This window comes from Eucyclogobius newberryi, unplaced genomic scaffold, assembly GCF_026437365.1.
Source record: "Eucyclogobius newberryi isolate DKJ021-1_F unplaced genomic scaffold, fEucNew1.0.hap1 SCAF_300, whole genome shotgun sequence".
In the NCBI taxonomy this organism is placed as follows: domain Eukaryota; kingdom Metazoa; phylum Chordata; class Actinopteri; order Gobiiformes; family Gobiidae; genus Eucyclogobius; species Eucyclogobius newberryi.
This window is the reverse complement of record NW_027315947.1, coordinates 592-22,063: the sequence shown is the minus strand read 5'-3', so window position 1 is coordinate 22,063 and position 21,472 is coordinate 592. Positions and strand designations below refer to the sequence as shown.

General features: G+C 44.8%; 1 protein-coding gene across 1 annotated transcript in view; it reads left to right on the top strand.

The window, feature by feature from the left end:
- LOC140374709 (uncharacterized) overlaps nucleotides 1–15,201 on the top strand; it is a gene marked incomplete at its 3' end in the record, with an annotated part of 62,408 nt that extends 47,207 nt beyond the window's left edge. Inside the window, exons 7-8 of the mRNA XM_072461700.1 lie at nucleotides 7,807–7,968; nucleotides 14,601–15,201. Coding sequence (XP_072317801.1) covers nucleotides 7,807–7,968; nucleotides 14,601–15,201 — 763 coding nt within the window. The remainder of the gene's footprint in view (nucleotides 1–7,806; nucleotides 7,969–14,600) is intronic.
- Nucleotides 15,202–21,472: the final 6,271 nt, after the last annotated feature.

The window sequence follows — 21,472 nt, the reverse complement described above, 5'->3', positions numbered from 1 at the left end:
GACCTGGGACTGGGTCCCACCCAGTCCTCTAGTCTCTGTAAGAGGGTCCCACCCAGTCCTCTGGTCTCTGTAAGAGGGCCCCACCCTGTCCTCTAGTCTATGTAAAAGGGCCCCACCCTGTCCTCTAGTTTCTCTAAGAGGGCCCCACCCTGTCTTCTAGTCTCTGTAAGAGGGCCCCACCCTGTCTTCTAGTCTCTGTAAGAGGGTCACATGATGGACAGTGTCAAACGCAGCACTCAGATCCAACAGAATTAAGACTGTCTCAGTCTCAGTCACCATGACAACAGCAGTCTCAGTCACCTTGACAACAGCAGTCTCAGTCACCATGACAACAGCAGTCTCAGTCACCATGACAACAGCAGTAGTCACCATGACAACAGCAGTCTCAGTCACCATGACAACAGCAGTCTCAGTGTGATGAAGTCTAAAACCTGAAAAACATCAAATGAGTCGTTTATTAAGAGGAAATCTGTGACTGTTGTAAACGACCTTTTCAAGGACTTTGACCAAAATGGCAGATTAGAAATGGGCCGGTCATGACTCAGGACTGCAGCATCAAGACTGCTTTTCTTTAGGAGAGGCTTTATGACCCCTGACCCCTGCTCTTCTTAAGGAGAGGCTTTATGACCCCTGACCCTGACCCTGCTCTTCTTAAGGAGAGGCTTTATGACCCCTGACCCTTCCCCCTGACCCCTGCTCTTCTTTAGGAGAGGCTTTATGACCACAGTTTTCAAAGACATTGGGAATGTTCCAGATTGAAGCGACATGTTAACTATGTGAGTGAATGGTGCTAACAAACTGTTCAGCACAGACTTTAGAAATCTGGAGGGTCACACATGGAGGCAGCTGTAGATGAACTCAGTCTGGTGATGATCTCATGGACAGTTTTGTCAGTTACTGGTGCAAAGTGAGTCAGCTCTAAGTGTCTTGGTGGTTTTAGGGTCATTTTTGCATTATGGGATTTATAGCATTTTTAATGCCCTGAACTTTGTCATTAAAGAATAATGCAAACTCATTACACTTGATGTGGAAATGAGTTCTAACAGCAGCTGAGCTGGAGGGTTTGTTCATCTGTTACTGTGGCAAACAGGACACGCCAGTTGTTACTGCAGCTTCCAATAATTTCCGAGAAATATCTTTCCCTAGTTCTACATAAGATTAGGTTGTACATGTTCAGCTTCTCTTTGTAAATCTCTTTTTGAACCTGGAACTTTGACTTGCGCCATTTCCGTTCGGCCCTGCGGCACTCCCTTTTCTGTGCCCTGCCCCCACTCATCATGTCTCCATGGCAACTTCTGCTTATTTTTAACCATTTTAGCCTTCAGAGGGGCGATGGTGTCCAGAACATTCAAAACACTAGATGTAACAGAGTTCAACAAATCATTTACATTAGAACATGGGACATTTTCAAAGTTTATCATTTCCATAAACAGTGCACCTGTTCCATAATTTATGCGTCTCCTCTGAACAGCTGCAGGACCAGCCTCTGAACAGCTGCAGGACCAGCCTCTGAACAGCTGCAGGACCAGCCTCTGAACAGCTGCAGGACCAGCTGGTGGTTTGGGAAGAACAGACACAGAAATGATCAGACAGAGCAGCATCGACCACAGTGACATTTGAAATATTTACCCATTTGTAATGATGAGATCTAGAGTGTGCCCTCTGCTGTGGGTGGGGCCACTCTGCTGTGGGTGGGGCCTCTCTGCTGTGGGTGGGGCCTCTCTGCTGTGGATGGGGCCACTCTGCTGTGGGTGGGGCCTCTCTGCTGTGGGTGGGGCCTCTCTGCTGTGGATGGGGCCACTCTGCTGTGGGTGGGGCCTCTCTGCTGTGGGTGGGGCCTCTCTGCTGTGGATGGGGCCTCTCTGCTGTGGATGGGGCCACTCTGCTGTGGGTGGGGCCTCTCTGCTGTGGGTGGGGCCACTCACATGCGTTTCTGTCACAAATATTATCAACATGCACATTGAAATCACCTGTAATGACCAAACCATCAAAGTCTGTGCATATGACTGAAAGCATCTCAGTAAAATCATCAATAAAACCTTGGCAGTGCTGGGGAGGCTTGTATAAAACAATGAAGAGAATGGATGGAGACCGTTTTAGCTCCATTTTAAAGGATACATACTCAAATGATGAAAACACCCCAAAAGACAACCTGCGGGTCATTATTTCATCTCTAAAGACAGCACAGACTCCGCCCCCTTTTTTGTTTTCTCGTGTTTCAGATTCAAACTTAAAGTTGGGTGGAGCAGATTCTATCAGAACTACATTTCCTGTGTTTTTGTCAAGCCATGTTTCAGTTAGAAACATAAAATCAAGATTATAAGAAGAAATAAAATGATTAATTAAGAGAGATTTGTTACATAAGGATCTGACATTTAGCACAGCAAGTTTCAGACTAGTTTCAGTGGGACTGAGCTTTATCTTTTCACAGGGAATATGAATCACATTTCTCAGATTGGGCCTGACTCGCATTTTTTTTTTTCCATCTGTGTGATGATGTGACTACAGAAATAGCACTAGGGGGGGCTCTTTTTACATAGGGCCCCGGGTTGGTTTGATTTTGAATATGACAATAAGTCCCGGCAACGCTGAGACCCAGTGCATCCTAGCTATGGGAGATACCAGGTAAAAGACGAGGGGGATGGGTGGTGGGGCTTTTGTAGCCGAGGAGAGTTTTTGGACCAGGTGAAAGGCGAGGGGGGATGGGTGGTGGGGCTTTTGTTGGTGTAGTCGGCTTGTGCAGGGTAGAGTTGATAAGTATTGACATAGCCCTTGCTATATTGGGCGTGAGTGGAGCCATCTTAAGGCCTGATTTGATCAGACTTTCAAAATGGCTGGGAAGGCCCCTGGGTGAGGGTGGAGATGGGAAGGAGAGTGAGTAATCTGTAGTGGGAGTAGATGTTGTAGGGGGAACCCAGGGCTGGTCTGAAGGCAGGGTTTAGGGTTCAGACTTTTAGGGTTCAGACTGCTGCTTCACTCGTGAAGTTTAAAGTGGGTGTGTATCTCGGCCGCTCAGCGTTTAAAGCACATGGCGTTTAAAGCTTGGTCACAATGACCCGTACAGTCTATGAGCCATTTGTTGCACATTTTCTGCCTCCTTGAGGCTGCCTTACAAAAACAAAGTGTTCGTAGACCATACTTAAGACCTTAGGCTGATTGTCTTGTAGAATATTTTCAACCAACAGCCTACAATGGCCCTCTTCCTTTGAGCAACGTAGGCCTTACAAACCCCTTCAACGCAATCACAGTGTTCGTGTGTTAAAACTTTCTCCAAAGATCCCTATTCCTTTTGTTTGCCAAAACCCGGTCTGAGCCCAGGATGTAGAGCCGCACCGAGCAACGCTAACCCTAACCCATGAGTGACAGCGGCTCCGGAGCTCTGAGCTTCTCTGTTCTTTTGCTCTTCAGAGAGGGGCCCGTTTGTGCAGCCATTAGCGCTCTCACTTCATAGCAAGAAGGTGCTTGGATCACTTCCTGGTCTGTGTAGGTTTCCTCCGGGTGCTCCTATTTCCCTTCCCACTAAAACACGTACAACAGGCTCCTCCCCTGAAAAAGAGATGCTACATTTCAGTGGGACTTAAGAGCCTGCCCAGGCTGAGCTGCAGTCTGGTGCAATGCATCTCTTCTGTTAAGGTTCATGTATATTGTGCGCTGTCCCAGTCTCAATATATAAACTAAATGTTTAGTCAATAAAGAATTAATTCAATTTTCAATTCAATTTATTTTAACTTCCAAAATCACAACAGCGTTTGCCTCAAAGGGCCAAATCTGCGACGTGAGCGGTGAAGGCCTGTGAATGTGCGGCTGATAAACGGGGCGAGCAGCAGAACGGGGGAAAGAGCTGCACCCGATACCATCTCTGAGCTGAAGAAAAGGGTGAGGGAGCGAGAAAGAGGAAGCTTCTGGTTCTGGGGTAGAACACTGGCATATGAACAGGTGCTTATTCTGCCATTAACCTGTTACCATCCACCTATTTCCCCCTGTGCACAATGGTTGGACTCAAATGGCATTGCTTATTAAAAGAGGATCTTACAGCCCACATGCAAGTGTGATGCATCATTAGAAAGCACATGTCACACTGTCAGGGCTTCAGAACTTACACTACAGAAGCCCAAACATAAACAAAACATCCTTTTTTAGTCTCGCCTGAATATTGTCCATGTGTAATGGTCCTGAGCAGGACATACTTCATTGTGTGCTTATACTGTTCACTGCACATGATGTTTATCTTGTTGACAAGAACTGTGTAAAGTTTCAGATCTCTGGGAACAGGCATTTTGGTGCTGTTGACCTTTTGTATGAAAAAGTATATTCAGAACAAGTGATCCAAATATGTGCCAACTGTGCCAAACTGTTTTATTACAATGTTAGCTCCTCTATGATCATAAAACATACATTTTGATGTTTTGTAGGCCACTAATACCTATTATAACTGCTAAAAACAAAGTATGTGAAAATGTGTAAATATGAGTTTTACCCATGAATTTCCCATATAGAGGTTAAAAATAATAATAATAACAATAATTATATTTTAATTTTAATTTTGTATTGGTATAATAATACATATATCGAACAAAATGCGTGTCCAGAAGGCTAATAAAATCAGAAAACGTGATGCGTAAAATCTAGTCGCCTCCTGCCGAAAAATCTAAAAAAATCCCACCTCGCATTCGAAAGGTATTCTTATTGGCAAGAATAATATGTCAATCAAAGTCTTCTACATCACCACATGCTAGCGCTATGTAATGAAAACAGTCTGAAGAAAAGATCGATGCCAAACACCATCTTATAAGTCAAACAGGTCATTTGTTATGGACAGAGAAATGCGCCGGACGAGAGAAACGAAGAAAAGTTTGTTTACTTGACAATATCTCGAAATCGGAAAACTTCAGGAAAAATACAAGTGGATATTGTTTTTTCAAATGGTTCCTTATGGACAGACTGAGCACAAGGATGTATCAACAACATATTCGTTTTGTTGAGAAAATAAGCTTTAAAATGATGTATAACTTGCTGGTATTGACCACGCAAATAAAAGCGATGATCTAAGAGAATTTTTTGTAATTTGGAAAATGCGCGCCAGCCACAGGGGGATGGTAACAGGTTAAAACTCTGCACAGTTGAGTTAAGAGGGCTTACATACGTGATCCGGGGCCGGGTCACGGGTCTAAGCAGGGACTCCCAGACTTCCCTCTCCCCAGAGACTTCTTCCAACTCTTCCAAAGGGATCCCGAGGCGTTCCCAGGCCAGCCGAGAAACATAGGTCGAGGGCTTACAGTGGCCATGCTATCACACTTAGGCAGGCCTATTATTAAGATGCTTCTGGAAAGCCCCACAGAATTTTCAGTTAAAAACCCCAAATCACAACAGCAGTTTCCTCAGTTCATAGGAAATGAGAAAATGTCCCAGAGCGCCCCCTGTCCTTAGAGCCTCCTTCTGCAGGAAGAACGGGTATAAACCTGGAGGAGAACCACAGAGAAGGAGAGATCCTCCTCCCACAGACGGAAGGAGAGAGCGTTCAGGAGGAGAGAGTGTTCCTCAGGCAGATGAAGAACATCTGGATCTCCAGGTCATTATCAGCAGAGTCTGAAACAGAAGCTCTGAGAGGAAGAAGGAGAGGAACATGTGACCAGCAGTGAACAGACATAGGAGAATTCAAATATGAAATATAGTTTGATAGAATAAGTAGTGTTTATCAGAGGATAAATACTCCCCCCAGAGTTGCTCCTAGGGCAGCTGAGCTGAAACTGTAGCTTTATATTTCTGTTCCTAACTGGCCAGACCATAAGTCATTTCAAAGAGGAACACAAGAACTCCATAACCATTGTATGGCTTCGATTCCGCAAGAACACGTTGAATTGTTATTGAAAATGTAAAGACAGACGTTTAAGCATTCTAAGAAGGCTGTAAGAAACTTTGCTCACATCCAAAAATATCAATGAGCTCCTGGTTTCAATGACATGTGAAGTTTGTACAAGCAAATTGTTTGTCTGGGTCATTGTGACCAAGGCTTGACCTCCACGTGTCCCAGGCAGACTCCAGAAGTTAAAAAGCTGAACTTTTGCCTAAATTTGTGGTGCATCGTCCAATCAGGAGCTTCCTCCTGAGTAGCATTAATTTCACAGGCAGCGAGACGCAGAGTTCAGTCTCCAGTGTCTGTCCTCACAAGCACAGCCTTCGTGTGCTTCATGTGTGTGTTCCGTGTGTTGCAGTGCCACAGCTTCAGTGTTTGTTCTGTGTGTTGCAGTACCACAGCTTCAGTGTTTGTTCCGTGTGTTGCAGTGCCACAGCTTCAGTGTGTGTTCCGTGTGTTGCAGTGCCACAGCTTCAGTGTTTGTTCCGTGTGTTGCAGTGCCACAGCTTCAGTGTTTGTTCCGTGTGTTGCAGTGCCACAGCTTCAGTGTTTGTTCCGTGTGTTGCAGTGCCACAGCTTCAGTGTTTGTTCCGTGTGTTGCAGTGCCACAGCTTCAGTGTGTGTTCCGTGTGTTGCAGTGCCACAGCTTCAGTGTGTGTTCCGTGTGTTGCAGTGCCACAGCTTCAGTGTTTGTTCTGTGTGTTGCAGTGCCACAGCTTCAGTGTTTGTTCTGTGTGTTGCAGTGCCACAGCTTCAGTGTTTGTTCCGTGTGTTGCAGTGCCACAGCTTCAGTGTGTGTTCCGTGTGTTGCAGTGCCACAGCTTCAGTGTGTGTTCCGTGTGTTGCAGTGCCACAGCTTCAGTGTTTGTTCCGTGTGTTGCAGTGCCACAGCTTCAGTGTTTGTTCTGTGTGTTGCAGTGCCACAGCTTCAGTGTGTGTTCCGTGTGTTGCAGTGCCACAGCTTCAGTGTGTGTTCCGTGTGTTGCAGTGCCACAGCTTCAGTGTTTGTTCTGTGTGTTGCAGTGCCACAGCTTCAGTGTTTGTTCCGTGTGTTGCAGTGCCACAGCTTCAGTGTTTGTTCTGTGTGTTGCAGTGCCACAGCTTCAGTGTTTGTTCTGTGTGTTGCAGTGCCACAGCTTCAGTGTGTGTTCCGTGTGTTGCAGTGCCACAGCTTCAGTGTTTGTTCCGTGTGTTGCAGTGCCACAGCTTCAGTGTTTGTTCCGTGTGTTGCAGTGCCACAGCTTCAGTGTGTGTTCCGTGTGTTGCAGTGCCACAGCTTCAGTGTGTGTTCCGTGTGTTGCAGTGCCACAGCTTCAGTGTTTGTTCCGTGTGTTGCAGTGCCACAGCTTCAGTGTTTGTTCCGTGTGTTGCAGTGCCACAGCTTCAGTGTGTGTTCCGTGTGTTGCAGTGCCACAGCTTCAGTGTTTGTTCCGTGTGTTGCAGTGTCACAGCTTCAGTGTTTGTTCTGTGTGTTGCAGTGCCACAGCTTCAGTGTGTGTTCCGTGTGTTGCAGTGCCACAGCTTCAGTGTTTGTTCCGTGTGTTGCAGTGCCACATCTTCAGTGTTTGTTCCGTGTGTTCAGTGTTTGTTCCGTGTGTTGCAGTGCCACATCTTCAGTGTTTGTTCCGTGTGTTCAGTGTTTGTTCCGTGTGTTGCAGTGCCACAGCTTCAGTGTTTGTTCCGTGTGTTCAGTGTTTGTTCCGTGTGTTCAGTGTTTGTTCCGTGTGTTCAGTGTTTGTTCCGTGTGTTCAGTATTTGTTCCGTGTGTTCAGTGTTTGTTCCGTGTGTTCAGTATTTGTTCCGTGTGTTCAGTGTTTGTTTTCCGTGTGTTGCAGTGCCACAGCTTCAGTGTTTGTTCCGTGTGTTCAGTGTTTGTTCCGTGTGTTCAGTATTTGTTCCGTGTGTTCAGTATTTGTTCCGTGTGTTCAGTGTTTGTTTTCCGTGTGTTGCAGTGCCACAGCTTCAGTGAGCAGCTTGAACGTCTGTCCCAGCATCTGCTCAGAAAAACATCTGCGTTTCGTCACGAAGAAGCTCAACAAATCATCAACTCCATCTGCAAGAACCTTCTCCTCCTGGAGCAACATCTGCAGAGCTGCCAGGACACCAGCCTTAATGTACTGCTCCTCTGACCCTCTGACCCTCTCCTGCTCTGACCCTCTAACAATCTGACCCTCTGAACCTCTCCTGCTCTGACCCTCTGTCCCTCTCCACTGACCCTCTGTCCCTCTCCACTGACCCTCTGTCCCTCTCCACTGACCCTCTGTCCCTCTCCACTGACCCTCTGTCCCTCTCCACTGACCCTCTGCTCCTCTGACCCTCTGTCCCTCTCCACTGACCCTATGTCCCTCTCCACTGACCCTCTGTTCCTCTGACCCTCTGACCCTCTCCACTGACCCTCTGTTCCTCTGACCCTCTGACCTTCTCCTCTACGGCCTGGCTGATAAGGATTTTGGGCGGCCGATACAAGGTTGATACAGTAAATGGGAGTTGCCGATATTTTTAGTATTTTAAAATTAATAGTTGATTATAAAAAGTGTAAGTGTTGTACGCGCTAGTCGCGGTTATTAATATGCGTACATTTTGACTATTACTGCCACTTTTCATAATTTACATGAATATTTACATGCATATTTACATGTCAAGATCAGTCCAGTAACCAAGGATACGGCCATAATCCCTTTACAGCAACCAATGAGCGAACATGTGCATGCGTAGTTCTAGTATCAATACCAACAACATCACACTTGTGATACTCAGACGGCCAATCAGAGTCTGTAAAGCTGAGAGTGACAGAGATGCTCATCCAGGATTCATAGAATCGTGGTTAAATTGTGGTAACCCCTAACCCTACTGACCGCCAGAAGCAGTGCTTTGAATATATCATATATGTACTTCATGAGTATATCATGTATGTACTTCACCTGTATATCATGTATGTACTTCACCTGTATATCATGTATGTACTTCATGAGTATATCATGTATGTACTTCACCTGTATATCATGTATGTACTTCACCTGTATATCATGTATGTACTTCATGAGTATATCATGTATGTACTTCACCTGTATATCATGTATGTACTTCATGAGTATATCATGTATGTACTTCACCTGTATATCATGTATGTACTTCACCTGTATATCATGTATGTACTTCACGTGTATATCATGTATGTACTTCATGAGTATATCATGTATGTACTTCACCTGTATATCATGTATGTACTTCATGAATATATCATGTATGTACTTCACGTGTATATCATGTATGTACTTCATGAGTATATCATGTATGTACTTCACCTGTATATCATGTATGTACTTCACGTGTATATCATGTATGTACTTCATGAGTATATCATGTATGTACTTCACCTGTATATCATGTATGTACTTCATGAGTATATCATGTATGTACTTCACCTGTATATCATGTATGTACTTCACGTGTATATCATGTATGTACTTCATGAGTATATCATGTATGTACTTCACCTGTATATCATGTATGTACTTCATGAGTATATCATGTATGTACTTCACGTGTATATCATGTATGTACTTCATGAGTATATCATGTATGTACTTCACGTGTATATCATGTATGTACTTCATGAGTATATCATGTATGTACTTCACCTGTATATCATGTATGTACTTCATGAGTATATCATGTATGTACTTCACCTGTATATCATGTATGTACTTCACGTGTATATCATGTATGTACTTCATGAGTATATCATGTATGTACTTCACCTGTATATCATGTATGTACTTCATGAATATATCATGTATGTACTTCATGAGTATATCATGTATGTACTTCACCTGTGTATCATGTATGTACTTCATGAATATATCATGTATGTACTTCACCTGTATATCATGTATGTACTTCATGAATATATCATGTATGTACTTCATGAGTATATCATGTATGTACTTCACCTGTATATCATGTATGTACTTCACGTGTATATCATGTATGAGTATATGAATATAACATGAATATTTACATGAATATAACATGAATATTTACATGAATATAACATGAATATAACATGAATATTTACATGAATATTTACATGAATATTTACATGAATATAACATGAATATTTACATGAATATTTACATTTATATTTACATGAATATAACATGAATATTACATGAATATAACATGAATATTACATGAATATAACATGAATATTTACTTGAATATTTACATGAATATTTACATGAATATAACATGATTACATGAATATAACATGAATATTTACATTAATATTTACATGAATATTTACATGAATATAACATGAATATTTACATTAATATTTACATGAATATTTACATGAATATAACATGATTACATGAATATAACATGAATATTTACATGAATATTACATGAATATTTACATGAATATTTACATGAATATTTACATGAATATTACATGAATATTTACATTAATATTTACATGAATATTTACATGAATATAACATGATTACATGAATATAACATGAATATTTACATGAATATTTACATGAATATTTACATGAATATAACATGAATATTTACATGAATATTTACATGAATATAACATGAATATTTACATGAATATAACATGAATATTTACATGAATATAACATGAATATTACATGAATATAACATGAATATTACATGAATATAACATGAATATTTACATGAATATTTACATGAATATTTACATGAATATTTACATGAATATTACATGAATATTTACATGAATATAACATGAATATTACATGAATATAACATGAATATTACATGAATATAACATGAATATTTACTTGAATATTTACATGAATATAACATGAATATTTACATGAATATAACATGATTACATGAATATAACATGAATATTTACATGAATATTTACATGAATATTTACATGAATATAACATGAATATTTACATGAATATAACATGATTACATGAATATAACATGAATATTTACATGAATATTTACATGAATATTTACATGAATATTTACATGAATATAACATGAATATTTACATGAATATAACATGATTACATGAATATTTACATGAATATTTACATGAATATTTACATGAATATAACATGAATATTTACATGAATATTTACATGAATATTTACATGAATATAACATGAATATTTACATGAATATTTACATGAATATTTACATGAATATATCATAAGGAGGAGGTGATGGAGGAGGCGATGGAGGAGGCGATGGAGGAGGGGGATGGAGGAGGGTGATGGAGGAGGTGATGGAGGAGGTGATGAAGGAGGTGATGGAGGAGGTGATGAAGGAGGTGATGGAGGAGGCGATGGAGGAGGCGATGGAGGAGGCGATGGAGGAGGTGATGGAGGAGGCGATGGAGGAGGCGATGGAGGAAGTGATGAAGGAGGCGATGGAGGAGGTGATGAAGGAGGTGATGGAGGAGGTGATGGAGGAGGCGATGGAGGAGGTGATGGAGGAGGTGATGGAGGAGGCTATGAAGGAGGTGATGGAGGAGGTGATGGAGGAGGTGATGGAGGAGGCGATGGAGGAGGCGATGGAGGAGGTGATGGAGGAGGTGATGGAGGAGGCGATGGAGGAGGTGATGGAGGAGGCGATGGAGGAGGTGATGGAGGAGGTGATGGAGGAGGCGATGGAGGAGGTGATGGAGGAGGCGATGGAGGAGGCGATGGAGGAGGTGATGGAGGAGGCGATGGAGGAGGCGATGGAGGAGGTGATGGAGGAGGCGATGGAGGAGGCGATGGAGGAGGCGATGGAGGAGGCGATGGAGGAGGTGATGGAGGAGGCGATGGAGGAGGCGATGGAGGAGGTGATGGAGGAGGTGATGGAGGAGGCGATGGCCGTGTAGAACTGCTCCATCATCAGCTTATCTTTCATCAGCTGCTGCAGGAAGTACATCCTCTGCTGGAGCTGATGGTGGCTCCTCCCACTTGAGGTCCTGGTGATGGTGGCTCCTCCCACTTGAGGTCCTGGTGATGGTGGCTCCTCCCACTTGAGGTCCTGGTGATGGTGGCTCCTCCCACTTGAGGTCCTGGTGATGGTGGCTCCTCCCACTTGAGGTCCTGGTGATGGTGGTGCAGAGGAGGTGGAGGGAGTCCATGGTGGTGATGGGGCAGTCTGTTAGGGCGAGGGGGGGCTGGGGGGCTCCTCTCCTCCTCTCCTCCTCTGCTCCTCTCCTCCTCTCCGCCTCTGACCCTCTCCTCCTCTCCTCCTCTCCTCCTCTGCTCCTCTCCTCCTCTGCTCCTCTCCTCCTGACCCTCTCCTCCTCTGCTCCTCTCCTCCTCTGACCCTCTCCTCCCTCCTCTCCTCCTCTCCTCCTCTGCTCCTCTCCTCCTCCCCTCCTCTGACCCTCTCCTCCTCTGCTCCTCTCCTCCTCTCCTCCTCTCCTCCTCTCCTCTTCTCCTCCTCTCATCCTCTGCTCCTCTCCTCTTCTCCTCCTCTCCTCCTCTGCTCCTCTCCTCTTCTCCTCCTCCCCTCCTCTGCTCCTCTCCTCCTCTCCTCCTCTGCTCCTCTCCTCCTCTCCTCCTCTGACCCTCTCCTCCCTCCTCTCCTCCTCTGCTCCTCTCCTCCTCTCCTCCTCTGCTCCTCTGCTCCTCTGCTCCTCTCCTCTTCTCCTCCTCTCCTCCTCTGCTCCTCTCCTCTTCTCCTCCTCTCCTCCTCTCCTCCTCTCCTCCTCTGACCCTCTCCTCCTCTCCTCCTCTGACCCTCTCCTCCCTCCTCTCCTCCTCTCCTCCTCTGCTCCTCTCCTCCTCTCCTCCTCTGACCCTCTCCTCCTCTGCTTCTCTCCTCCTCTCCTCCTCTGCTCCTCTCCTCCTCTCCTCTTCTCCTCCTCTCATCCTCTGCTCCTCTCCTCTTCTCCTCCTCTCCTCCTCTGCTCCTCTCCTCTTCTCCTCCTCCCCTCCTCTGCTCCTCTCCTCCTCTGCTCCTCTCCTCCTCTCCTCCTCTCCTCCTCTGACCCTCTCCTCCCTCCTCTCCTCCTCTGCTCCTCTCCTCCTCTCCTCCTCTGCTCCTCTCCTCCTCTGCTCCTCTCCTCCTCTGCTCCTCTCCTCCTCTCCTCCTCTCCTCCTCTGCTCCTCTCCTCCTCTCCTCTTCTCCTCTCATCCTCTGCTCCTCTCCTCTTCTCCTCCTCTCCTCCTCTGCTCCTCTCCTCTTCTCCTCCTCCCCTCCTCTGCTCCTCTCCTCCTCTGCTCCTCTCCTCCTCTCCTCCTCTCCTCCTCTGACCCTCTCCTCCCTCCTCTCCTCCTCTGCTCCTCTCCTCCTCTCCTCCTCTGCTCCTCTCCTCCTCTGCTCCTCTCCTCCTCCCCTCCTCTGCTCCTCTCCTCCTCTCCTCCTCTCCTCTTCTCCTCCTCCCCTCCTCTGCTCCTCTCCTCCTCTGCTCCTCTCCTCCTCTCCTCCTCTGACCCTCTTCTCCTCCTCCCCTCCTCTGCTCCTCTCCTCCTCTCCTCCTCTGCTCCTCTCCTCCTCTCCTCCTCTGACCCTCTCCTCCCTCCTCTCCTCCTCTGCTCCTCTCCTCCTCTGCTCCTCTGCTCCTCTCCTCTTCTCCTCCTCTGCTCCTCTCCTCTTCTCCTCCTCTCCTCCTCTCCTCCTCTCCTCCTCTCCTCCTCTGACCCTCTCCTCCTCTCCTCCTCTGACCCTCTCCTCCCTCCTCTCCTCCTCTCCTCCTCTGCTCCTCTCCTCCTCTCCTCCTCTGACCCTCTCCTCCTCTGCTCCTCTCCTCCTCTGCTCCTCTCCTCCTCTCCTCCTCTCCTCTTCTCCTCCTCTCATCCTCTGCTCCTCTCCTCTTCTCCTCCTCTCCTCCTCTGCTCCTCTCCTCTTCTCCTCCTCCCCTCCTCTGCTCCTCTCCTCCTCTGCTCCTCTCCTCCTCTCCTCCTCTGACCCTCTCCTCCCTCCTCTCCTCCTCTGCTCCTCTCCTCCTCTCCTCCTCTGCTCCTCTCCTCCTCTGCTCCTCTCCTCCTCTCCTCCTCTCCTCCTCTCCTCCTCTGACCCTCTCCTCCCTCCTCTCCTCCTCTGCTCCTCTCCTCCTCTCCTCCTCTGCTCCTCTCCTCCTCTCCTCCTCTGCTCCTCTCCTCCTCTCCTCTTCTCCTCCTCTCATCCTCTGCTCCTCTCCTCTTCTCCTCCTCTCCTCCTCTGCTCCTCTCCTCTTCTCCTCCTCCCCTCCTCTGCTCCTCTCCTCCTCTCCTCCTCTCCTCCTCTGACCCTCTCCTCCCTCCTCTCCTCCTCTGCTCCTCTCCTCCTCTCCTCCTCTGACCCTCTCCTCCCTCCTCTCCTCCTCTGCTCCTCTCCTCCTCTGCTCCTCTCCTCCTCTCCTCCTCTGCTCCTCTCCTCCTCTGCTCCTCCCCTCCTCTCCTCCTCTCCTCCTCTCCTCCTCTGACCCTCTCCTCCCTCCTCTCCTCCTCTGCTCCTCTCCTCCTCTCCTCCTCTGCTCCTCTCCTCCTCTCCTCCTCTGCTCCTCTCCTCCTCTCCTCCTCTCCTCTTCTCCTCCTCTCATCCTCTGCTCCTCTCCTCTTCTCCTCCTCTCCTCCTCTGCTCCTCTCCTCTTCTCCTCCTCCCCTCCTCTGCTCCTCTCCTCCTCTGCTCCTCTCCTCCTCTCCTCCTCTCCTCCTCTGACCCTCTCCTCCCTCCTCTCCTCCTCTGCTCCTCTCCTCCTCTCCTCCTCTGCTCCTCTCCTCCTCTCCTCCTCTGACCCTCTCTCTCTCCTCCTCAGATGATCTTTCAGAAGTTACTTTGGTGGCAGGAGGTCTCGTCTCTCCTTCAGACTCAGCCTGAGTCACTGAAACATGAAGCTGGTTTACTTCAGTTTTTGGTGTCCAGACGTTTGGAGCAGATGAGGGGTGTCGGCGCTCAGACCGGCGCTCAGACCGGCGCTCTGACCGGCGCTCTGACCGGCGCTCTGACCGGCGCTCTGACCGGCGCTCAGACCGGCGCTCAGACCGGCGCTCAGACCGGCGCTCTGACCGGCGCTCTGACCGGCGCTCAGACCGGCGCTCAGACCGGCGCTCAGACCGGCGCTCAGACCGGCGCTCTGACCGGCGCTCTGACCGGCGCTCAGACCGGCGCTCAGACCGGCGCTCTGACCGGCGCTCAGACCGGCGCTCTGACCGGCGCTCTGACCGGCGCTCTGACCGGCGCTCTGACCGGCGCTCTGACCGGCGCTCAGACCGGCGCTCAGACCGGCGCTCAGACCGGCGCTCTGACCGGCGCTCAGACCGGCGCTCTGACCGGCGCTCTGACAGGCGCTCAGATGGACAACATTGTGTGTGAGATGCAGAGGAGTTTGAGCGCTGCGCTGGAGCACTTCCATCAAGGTTAGACACTAACACAGCTGCTCAATAAGTCACAGAGAACAGCACACATTATGAGCCTTTAAATGACACAATGTTTCTAATCAGCTGCAATGACTTGACCCCAAAACAATTCTAACAAAAGGTTTTTCAGTGGTTTACAATAGTATCAGATGTACTTAAAAACACACTAAAAGTTGACCAAAGTTTGACTCCAAGAAAGGCCCCATTTTCAAAATGGCGCCCGTTAGGGATGCGTACCGCTCCTCAGGACCGGATCTGGACGTTTCGGTTCAGGTCCAAAAAAACCGAAACCCGGTGATTCGGTTCTGGACTCATTAAAAATCTACCACTCACATTCTATATCCTTTACGTTCTAGAATCTAGACCATCCTAAACCTTCCATAGATCGCGAAATTCGCGCTGGAAAAGACGTAAACTCTGACATCGCCGTCAATGGCGTCCGGAGCATCAGCGACGCACGTGTCGCCGGAGCAATGAGTTTAAAGACGCGAGACCGAACATTCGGGAAGATCACTGGCTTTATTGAAGCGTTTGAAGCCGCCGCGTGCGTCGCCGCTTGTGCCGCACCGTGAGTTAGTTTAAGACGTTAAAGGAGCGGGTTGTGCTTTAGTTTGGGTGTAAATATTGTAACTTCTCGCTCAGGTCAGTAATGCTGGTTTAAAGTTGTCACTTTATTTCTTGAACAGAGTTGGTTACTGTTGGCCGTAACCATGGTGATGGAACAGGAACATCAGAAACTACCTGGTCTCCTGAGCCGCTCTTAGCTCCGCCCCTGAGACCGCGCACGCGCACTAGAGACGCTACAATATGAATAAAATAACTGTTATGTTGTGATGTAGCATTTATTTAGGTGGATTAATGTGCAATATACATATTTATACATCTAAGTAAATACTAAGTCAAAGTAATATTGTTTAATTGCTGGATTCATTCATTGGAGCTTATATTTTGTAATAGTATTTGTATTCTACAGTTGTTAAATATGGTCTTGTGTTTAATGCTGTTCATATGATGTATTGTGTAAAATATTTTCATATTCTATTTTTGATACTGTTAAAGTTGATTGTTTATAGTGGTTCTAGTCGACTGTTATGAGGGTTTTTGAAGGTTTTTACATGACTTTGATGCCAAAGGATCTGCAAAATTAAAGAGTGGAAATGTATCTAAAGCATTAAACTTCAGGTGTGGGAAACAGCCCAGTCAAACCAGTGATACACTTACACACCAGTAACACACTTACACACCAGTAACACACTTACAAACCAGTAACACACTTACAAACCAGTAACACACTTACAAACCAGTAACACACTTACAAACCAGTAACACACTTACAAACCAGTAAAACACTTACAAACCAGTAACACACTTACAAACCAGTAACACACTTACAAACCAGTAACACACTTACAAACCAGTAAAACACTTACAAACCAGTAACACACTTACAAACCAGTAACACACTTACACACCAGTAACACACTTACAAACCAGTAAAACACTTACAAACCAGTAACACACTTACAAACCAGTAAAACACTTACAAACCAGTAACACACTTACAAACCAGTAACACACTTACACACCAGTAACACACTTACAAACCAGTAACACACTTACAAACCAGTAAAACACTTACAAACCAGTAACACACTTACAAACCAGTAACACACTTACAAACCAGTAACACACTTACAAACCAGTAACACACTTACAAATCAGTAAAACACTTACAAACCAGTAACACACTTACAAACCAGTAACACACTTACAAACCAGTAAAACACTTACAAACCAGTAACACACTTACAAACCAGTAACACACTTACAAACCAGTAAAACACTTACAAACCAGTAACACACTTACACACCAGTAACACACTTACAAACCAGTAACACACTTACACACCAGTAACACACTTACAAACCAGTAAAACACTTACAAACCAGTAACACACTTACAAACCAGTAACACACTTACACACACAGTAACACACTTACACACCAGTAACACACTTACAAACCAGTAACACACTTACACACCAGTAACACACTTACAAACCAGTAACACACTTACAAACCAGTAACACACTTACAAACCAGTAACACACTTACACACACAGTAACACACTTACAAACCAGTAACACACTTACACACACAGTAACACACTTACAAACCAGTAACACACTTACAAACCAGTAACACACTTACACACACAGTAACACACTTACACACCAGTAACACACTTACACACCAGTAACACACTTACACACACAGTAACACACTTACACACCAGTAACACACTTACACACACAGTAACACACTTACACACCAGTAACACACTTACACACACAGTAACACACTTACACACCAGTAACACACTTACACACCAGTAACACACTTACACACCAGTAACACACTTACAAACCAGTAACACTTACACACACCAGTAACACACTTACACACCAGTAACACACTTACAAACCAGTAACACACTTACACACCAGTAACACACTTACACACCAGTAACACACTTACACACCAGTAACACACTTACACACCAGTAACACACTTACAAACCAGTAACACACTTACAAACCAGTAACACACTTACACACCAGTAACACACTTACAAACCAGTAACACACTTACAAACCAGTAACACACTTACACACCAGTAACACACTTACAAACCAGTAACACACTTACAAACCAGTAACACACTTACACACCAGTAACACACTTACAAACCAGTAACACACTTACACACCAGTAACACACTTACACACCAGTAACACACTTACAAACCAGTAACACACTTACAAACCAGTAACACACTTACACACACAGTAACACACTTACAAACCAGTAAAACACTTACAAACCAGTAACACACTTACAAACCAGTAACACACTTACAAACCAGTAACACACTTACAAACCAGTAACACACTTACAAACCAGTAAAACACTTACAAACCAGTAACACACTTACAAACCAGTAACACACTTACAAACCAGTAACACACTTACAAACCAGTAAAACACTTACAAACCAGTAACACACTTACAAACCAGTAACACACTTACAAACCAGTAACACACTTACAAACCAGTAAAACACTTACAAACCAGTAACACACTTACAAACCAGTAACACACTTACAAACCAGTAACACACTTACACACCAGTAACACACTTACACACCAGTAACACACTTACAAACCAGTAACACACTTACACACCAGTAACACACTTACAAACCAGTAACACACTTACACACCAGTAACACACTTACAAACCAGTAAAACACTTACAAACCAGTAACACACTTACAAACCAGTAACACACTTACAAACCAGTAACACACTTACAAACCAGTAACACACTTACAAACCAGTAACACACTTACAAACCAGTAAAACACTTACAAACCAGTAACACACTTACAAACCAGTAACACACTTACACACACAGTAACACACTTACACACCAGTAACACACTTACACACCAGTAACACACTTACACACCAGTAACACACTTACAAACCAGTAACACACTTACAAACCAGTAACACACTTACACACACAGTAACACACTTACAAACCAGTAACACACTTACACACACAGTAACACACTTACGAACCAGTAACACACTTACAAACCAGTAACACACTTACACAAACAGTAACACACTTACACACCAGTAACACACTTACACACACAGTAACACACTTACACACCAGTAACACACTTACACACCAGTAACACACTTACACACACAGTAACACACTTACACACCAGTAACACACTTACACACACAGTAACACACTTACACACCAGTAACACACTTACACACCAGTAACACACTTACACACCAGTAACACACTTACACACCAGTAACACACTTACACACCAGTAACACACTTACAAACCAGTAACACACTTACAAACCAGTAACACACTTACACACACAGTAACACACTTACACACCAGTAACACACTTACACACCAGTAACACACTTACAAACCAGTAACACACTTACACACCAGTAACACACTTACACACCAGTAACACACTTACACACCAGTAACACACTTACACACCAGTAACACACTTACAAACCAGTAACACACTTACAAACCAGTAACACACTTACACACCAGTAACACACTTACAAACCAGTAACACACTTACAAACCAGTAACACACTTACACACCAGTAACACACTTACAAACCAGTAACACACTTACAAACCAGTAACACACTTACACACCAGTAACACACTTACAAACCAGTAACACACTTACAAACCAGTAACACACTTACACACCAGTAACACACTTACACACCAGTAACACACTTACACACCAGTAACACACTTACACACCAGTAACACACTTACAAACCAGTAACACACTTACACACCAGTAACACACTTACAAACCAGTAACACACTTACAAACCAGTAACACACTTACACACCAGTAACACACTTACACACCAGTAACACACTTACACACCAGTAACACACTTACAAACCAGTAACACACTTACAAACCAGTAACACACTTACACACCAGTAACACACTTACAAACCAGTAACACACTTACAAACCAGTAACACACTTACACACCAGTAACACACTTACACACCAGTAACACACTTACACACCAGTAACACACTTACAAACCAGTAACACACTTACACACCAGTAACACACTTACAAACCAGTAACACACTTACACACCAGTAACACACTTACAAACCAGTAACACACTTACACACCAGTAACACACTTACACACCAGTAACACACTTACACACCAGTAACACACTTACAAACCAGTAACACACTTACACACCAGTAACACACTTACACACCAGTAACACACTTACACACCAGTAACACACTTACACACCAGTAACACACTTACAAACCAGTAACACACTTACACACCAGTAACACACTTACACACCAGTAACACACTTACACACCAGTAACACACTTACACACCAGTATCACACTTACACACCAGTAACACACTTACACACCAGTAACACACTTACAAACCAGTAACACACTTACACACCAGTAACACACTTACAAACCAGTAACACACTTACACACACAGTAACACACTTACAAACCAGTAACACACTTACACACACAGTAACACACTTACACACCAGTAACACACTTACAAACCAGTAACACACTTACACACACAGTAACACACTTACACACCAGTAACACACTTACACACCAGTAACACACTTACACACACAGTAACACACTTACACACCAGTAACACACTTACACACACAGTAACACACTTACACACCAGTAACACACTTACACACACAGTAACACACTTACACACCAGTAACACACTTACACACCAGTAACACACTTACAAACCAGTAACACACTTACACACACCAGTAACACACTTACACACCAGTAACACACTTACAAACCAGTAACACACTTACACACCAGTAACACACTTACACACCAGTAACACACTTACACACCAGTAACACACTTACACACCAGTAACACACTTACAAACCAGTAACACACTTACAACCAGTAACACTACACCCAGTAACACACTTACACACCAGTAACACACTTACAAACCAGTAACACACTTACAAACCAGTAACACACTTACACACCAGTAACACACTTACAAACCAGTAACACACTTACAAACCAGTAACACACTTACACAACACTTAACACACTGACAACAGTAACACACTTACAAACCAGTAACACACTTACACACCAGTAACACACTTACACACCAGTAACACACTTACAAACCAGTAACACACTTACAAACCAGTAACACACTTACAAACCAGTAACACACTTACAAACCAGTAAAACACTTACAAACCAGTAACACACTTACAAACCAGTAACACACTTACAAACCAGTAACACACTTACACGACCAGTAACACACTTACACACCAGTAACACACTTACAAACCAGTAACACACTTACACACCAGTAACACACTTACAAACCAGTAACACACTTACACACCAGTAACACACTTACAAACCAGTAAAACACTTACAAACCAGTAACACACTTACAAACCAGTAACACACTTACAAACCAGTAACACACTTACAAACCAGTAACACACTTACAAACCAGTAACACACTTACAAACCAGTAAAACACTTACAAACCAGTAACACACTTACAAACCAGTAACACACTTACACACACAGTAACACA